The following is a 6,512-nucleotide window of genomic DNA, read 5'->3' on the forward strand; positions in this document are numbered from 1 at the left end:
GATTGCTGCACTAGAATAAAAAATATATACACCTGATTAAAAATAAAATCTTGAAGCAAGTTGATTTGTATTGGAAACATGTCAAAATATAACATTTCAAAACCCATAATAGACTAAAACTACTTGGCAAGATGGACATTTTTACAGTTCATTGGTGAAAACATCTAATAAATGATCAAATAAATATAACAAATTAAAACAGTAACAGTTTTTCTCTCACTTGTTTTAGCAAAGTAAGACGTCTAACGACACTTGGCAAGTGTCAGGATGGCACTTAAGCCATGCATACTTACTATTAAGGGAGTATAAACTGACAATCTATATTAAGTAAGTAGGAGTTTTTTGCCCGTCTGTGTGTATGAACGAGAGAAAAGACAATTCCATGTGACTGAATTAAGGCTTGGCGTTTAATCAGAACAGGAACATCCTGTCTGTCTCCTCTCATCCCTCAGTCGGCTTTGAAGTGCAAGTAGTATTGTGTCTGAGAGATCTCTCCATTTGTTTTCCTCTGAAGTCTCCAGCCCCCCCTGCGATGCATTCACTAGAATTTACAAGGTGTGTAATTTACCCTGCGTTGGTTTTCTAATCTTTTGAATTGCTGAGATCAAACATATGCTTCTTCTTCAGAGCATCTTGTTTGATTCACATGCTCTCTTTTGTTTCTGATAACAACTGATCACAGCTCTATGTAAGTATCCCTGTAGGATTGTAAAATGGTGTCATTTTACAGAGCTCAATTTAATGAGGTTTTTGTTTATATGAACACATATATTATAAAATCATTCCAATTCTTTATTATATATCTGAACTTGTGGATCCTCTAACAGGAGAGGTCCCAGCAACCTGTGGTGGAAGAAGTACTCAGACCTTTTACTCAAGTAGAGTAATATCACAGTGTATAAATACTTTGTTACACATACAAGCCATTCATTTATTATATTTTGAATTAATATTCTGAATCTGCAAAGTAACCTGTCAGATAAATGTAGTGGAGTGAAAAGAACAACATTGCCTCCTAAATGTAGTGGAGAGAAGTAGCATAACATGTAAAGTAAAGTATAAGTACCTAAATATTTTACTTAAGTGCAATACTTGAGTAAACACTGCCAGCAACCATGATGCCATATTACTATGACCCAAAGTGTTAAATATTACATAAATAAATAAATGAGACACAACAAAACAAATAATCAGATTGAGACAAAATACAATTGTTATTGTGAAAGGAAGCAGTATAAAATAGCACTTTTAAAATACATCATCTGGTTCGTTTATATATTTTGCCGTGGTGGAGAGAGTTTTCAAATCCTTAAATAAAAGTATGACAGTAAAAAAAATTACAACTAAAAATCCAGCATTAAAAAATGTTATTTAAGTTAAGGTACATTAATGAGCAACATACATCAAAAGTAACAGTAAAATGGTCAATGTTAGTGTTACTGATGCATTTATGTTTAAGTAGTATTTGAACTATTTTATACATGGTTAGATAGTTTAATATATTACAATGCAATATACTTGTATAATAACGTTTTGTATGTAAAGTAACTATACAAATTAGGATAAGGATAAGGATGTTTATTGTCATTGTACGAACATACAACGAAATTGAGTTGGCGACTCATCAGTACAGCAGCAACAGTTAAAAAGTGTATGAAAACATTAAGACAAGACGATTTAAAAACAAGACATTAAATAAATATATACAAGATAAAACAAGATAAAGCACAGGCATCAATGGCTTCAAAGTGAAAAATGTGCTTAGTTACAGTGTCGTGTTATTGACTATATTTGTTTCAGCACTGTCCGGTGTGAGCTGGGTGGGGTGGTGGGTGGGGGTAGGGGGGTGATGGAGGAAACCGCTCTGGGGAAGAAGCTGTTCCTCAGCCTGTTGGTCCGGGTTGTGATGGTCCTGTATCTCCTTCCTGATGGTAATGGAATAAACAGAGTGACCCGGGTGTGTGATGTCTGTGCGGATGTTTCTGGCCTTCTTCTGGAGACGGCCAGCATACGCAGTGTCCAGGTCAGGCAGGGTGACTCCCACAATCCTCTGTGCTGTCCTAACCACACGGGCCAGGTCCCTCCTGTTCTCTGCTGTGCAGCTGGCATACCACACAGTAAAGCACTGACACAGGATGCTTTCGATCACACTTCTGTAAAAGTCCAGGGGGCAGGCCAGCTTGTTTTGGCTTCCTCAGAAAGAAGAACCTGTGCTGGGCTTTCTTCACCAGGTGTGATGTGTTCAGGGACCAAGTGAGGTCTTTAGTAATGTGGAGCCCCAGGAATTTGATACTGTCCACCCTCTCCACCTCCTCCCCACTTATGTAGAGTGGAGAGGGTGTGGTCTTCCTGGATCTCCTGAAGTCCACTATGACTTCTTTGGTCTTGGCGGTGTTCAGGACCAGGTTGTTGTCCGAGCACCACTCAGCCAATTAATGTATAATAAGAATACAAGTGGCATCAAATAGTAATACTCAAGTAAAGTACCAAGACTAGTATCTTGTACTCGTGTACCGTAGACTACTTAAGTAAATGTACTTACATTCCACCACTGATATTTTGTCTGTATTTATTCTTGTATTTGTTTTTATTTCATTATGTCCCGTTTATTCATTCAGTGTTGAATGTATTATCTTCCTGCTTGGTAATATGTTCATATATTTGTTGATTCCACTAGCAGCTATGAGTGTATAACAGTCGTATGACTACATAATCACACACACTTGCAGTAATAATGTAACACTTGATCGCAGTTCTTACATTACATTGCTGTAAACCAGCAGCGCGTCGCAGGGATGCAGCCAATCACGAAGCCACGTTGAAAGATGAGGAGATGGGAGGAGAAAAGGCACAGGAGAGCTTCCAGGAGCTTTTTTTCCTGTCTCATCTGTTTCAAAGCTGCGGGAGAGGTGGCAGACCGTGCATCCTGCCTGCTGAAACAGAGGAAACTTTGTGTTAAATTACACGGTATCAACAGGGAATGCGTTGAAAGAAGCAACTGGGAGAATCTACGGATTACACCGCCTGCGTTTTGAAGCCGCTTTCTCGTGCGTAAAAACATCTGATCACTGGACTATGAGCAAACTTTTCCCGTCTGCGGAACCAACGCATTTCAGATTTAAAGAAGTGGACGTTTCGATGACACTTTTTCTGCGATTGCTGAAGGTTGCAGACTGAAAGAGACGAACCAAACTGTTCGCTTTAGATCGAGGAGGATTTTGGAGACTGCCGACATGAGACCGTTTGTCATCTGCGCGCTTGTGCTCTTAAAAGTAAGCAATTGTTAATTACTGCTTTACGAACACACATACCTCTACTACTCCACAGCCTTCATAATCTGTCGAGTCTTATTTCTCACTCATCATCATAGCGTCACACTAGCAGCCATAAGCTTCATCACCGAGTTCAGTCTTGCACCATTGTTCCCAAAGGAAATGTTTTACACCACAGCGCCCTATTTCACTAAGGCTGTGTCACACGGCCCCTGTTGGCGACTAAGTTTGTTGCCATTCTATAGTTGGCAAATACCAGTGGAAAGAGTGAGAGCACAAATCAGATTACATCTCATCCTATCTTTCTTTTAAAGTCTCTCATGACTAAACAAGAGTGAAGGCTTATTTTTGCTTTAATGCTGCTTGCCTTGGACTGTGGCCTACCCACTGCACATCTGGCTGATGCAGACTTTCACAAAACATCCTGGAAGTCTGTGCAGACTCAATAGACGAGAATGAGCCAAACCATTTAGAATAGCAGAGAGAACAAAACACTGTAGCACACGATTAACCACGATTATGCACCTACACAGTGATAAATGAGGTATTTTATCAACAAATTATAGTTTCAGCGGCGTTTGATAGCATATTATTAAGCCGGGATCCGTGTGAGAAGAAGGCTCCTGCCTCTACAGTTGCAGACAATAATTTGACACTCATCTACCTCAAAAATCCCATGGGGCTTGTAGTTCTGTCTGGGCACGCTCCTCGGAGTCAAACACTTTTGTTCGATCAAAGTACTTAGCTCTTAAAAAGATGTGTATCTCTCTCTCATTATAAGGGTGTGAAATCCAAAAAGGTGTCCTTTTGAAATCTAAGATGCTGTTTCTCAAACTAACACAGTGACTTCAAGTTTGTTTCTGTAGCCCACTGAAAAGTATTTATGCTGGCAAAATTATTCTCTTATTACTCACTGGATGATTTAGTGAAGAAGTCGATACAATATGTGAGCACAGTCTTCATGAATGTCTACTCGGCTCATATTGCCTGTACTTTACTTTACATGTTGCCATGTTTGTTGCTTACGACAATTCCTGGCGAAAATCTGGCCTCGATTTCAGTATAGAGTTTGGATATCCAGAGCGAAGCAATTATCACAATTTACTCCCAGTTTGTGGTGTGTGTGTGTGTGTGTGTGTGTGGGGGGGGGGTAGTTTAGTTTATTACCACAGTCATTTGAATTTCCATAGACTAGTTAGGCAGATCTCTGTGGGGGCCAGACTTCAGGATCATTTAGGAATTTAAACTGCCTCTTAACTCTGTGGTGTGTTGTTGAAAATCAGTAGATTAAAGGTTAACATATCACTGTGTGCTGTCTTGTTTGATTCAGGATCATAGTTTCGGGTGAGCTTTCTGTCTGAAAAAAAGAAAGACACCCATGTCCTTTAATTTGTCCCTTATGCTCCCTGTATACTAATGACAGTAATCAGTGCAGATGGGGTGCAGCTTTGACAACTTTCCCTCCGCTCAGGCTGTCTCTGCTGAAAGACCTCTATCTGTTGCCGTCACAGCCAGATCAAGAAGGCTCATGAGGGTCGCTGTCTTCTCAGGGAGAGAGAGCATCCCTTTGTGTGTTTATTTTCACGCAGATTCGATTAACTGTGCAAACTTCAGCCTATACGCTTCCAAAGTGGTCTCACTTCAAAAGGGCACAGAAAATGTTACAGACTGAAATGAAGTGTGTGTGTGTGTGTGGGTGTGTGTGTGTGTGTGATCCGCGATGACTGAGTGACTCCAGCAGCCGTGGAGTTGAGAGCCCCATTGAAAGCATGCTGAGCAGTGCTGCTCGGTGGTCCGTCTGTTCTCACTGGGGAATCCCTTCAGATTGCAGCTTCTTACCTCAATGGAAAAAGCAACTGCAGCCCCCTCCCCTTCAGACTCTCTGAAGACTGAATACTCTTAGGTAAATACGTCTTTGCTTGAGAATTGGATACAACAGCAAAGTAGGATATTGTTGATTTATGTACCACTAAAGTTTGATTTTGTCTTCTGGTGCTACAAAAACTAAAAGAAAAGCATAAAAGTAAGGAAGCATAACACATTTTTGTGATGAGGAAGATTTATTGGTAATTATGTCTAATGATAATTTAGTTTAAAATCAGACAGTCTGAACTTTATCAATTCATTACAGTATTAAGTGTTTTAGATATGAATTGCACACTGACATATTTTCTCATACCAACAAACATTAAGTGGTACCCAAAGTACTATTTTGTATACTGTATATAGTAGATAATGACTTAGTCATACCTCTACTGAGTAGATCACTGTTCCCACTCGTCTCTAGTGGGGCACGGACTAAATATTTTATTGCACACCGTGCACCAGTGGATGGAGTGCCAAGCATTTGGCAGTTCCTGCCCTCCAGGCAGGCTTACAGAGCTACCCTGACTCACACCAGGCCCTGTGAGATGACAGAAATCCAAGCTGGAGGTAAAAATAAAACAGAGCCACTGTCACCAAATATTTACCAAAGCATAGATTGAGGGCTAAAAGGTTAGCTAGTGTTAGCAGGGCAGCTCCATCTTTCACACAGAGTGGACCAACCAGTTACCGGGGAGCTTTCGTGCTACAAGTCCAGACTCGGTCACAGTCTACTGAGTCCAAACACCCTGCTGGTTCCTGCCTGCTGGATCCTACCACCCTGACACCCTAATACCTCTGATCTGGTTCTGTGGCTGCTGCTTAGATATCATCAGGCTCCTCTAAGTGCTGCAGTAAATCTGGCTGTTGTTTTTAGAACGAGGCGATCGAGCGCCGTTTCAAAGCTGTTTCTCCTGTAGTATCAGCATGGAACATTTCAGTGTTTTCCATACCAGGGGCATGGTGTGTGTGTGTGTGTGTGTGTGTGTGTGTGTGTGTGTGTGTGTGTGTTTCTGGTGGGCTTTTTGTTGGAGGCTCAACAGGTTCACACACGTTGCCTGTGTTTGTTGGCAGACTTCAGAGACAAAGAGAGACATCAGTGGGTTGTTTAGCTGTTACTTTTCCCCTTTGCAGGAGGTTAGTTGTTAGACATCTGTTTGCTCTTGTTAGCCCTCAGGCCGAGTAGGGCAATCTCCCTTAAATGTGTGCATGTTTTAGATGCCGCTGTGCAGAGTGAGTTAGCGAAATACTGACCTCCGTATAGACACACCTACAACTTCAAAGGACCCCTCTCACCCATACAGACACTTGCATGCTGGGCAGCCTTGGTTAACTGACACCCTTGCCTGGGGCTGGAACCGTCTCCATTATATTACC

At 41.2% G+C, this 6,512-nt stretch overlaps 1 protein-coding gene across 1 annotated transcript in view; it reads left to right on the plus strand.

The window, feature by feature from the left end:
* Positions 1 to 2,878: 2,878 nt before the first annotated feature.
* The window catches only part of nradd (neurotrophin receptor associated death domain), an 8,266-nt gene continuing 4,632 nt past the window's right edge, over positions 2,879 to 6,512 (plus strand). Inside the window, exon 1 of the mRNA XM_031853127.1 lies at positions 2,879 to 3,272. Within this exon, the coding sequence (XP_031708987.1) occupies positions 3,234 to 3,272 (39 nt within the window). The 5' untranslated portion in view covers positions 2,879 to 3,233. The remainder of the gene's footprint in view (positions 3,273 to 6,512) is intronic.

The sequence above is a fragment of the Anarrhichthys ocellatus genome, unplaced genomic scaffold (genome assembly GCF_004355925.1).
Source record: "Anarrhichthys ocellatus isolate YVR2014 unplaced genomic scaffold, GSC_Weel_1.0 scaffold13, whole genome shotgun sequence".
NCBI lineage: Eukaryota > Metazoa > Chordata > Actinopteri > Perciformes > Anarhichadidae > Anarrhichthys > Anarrhichthys ocellatus.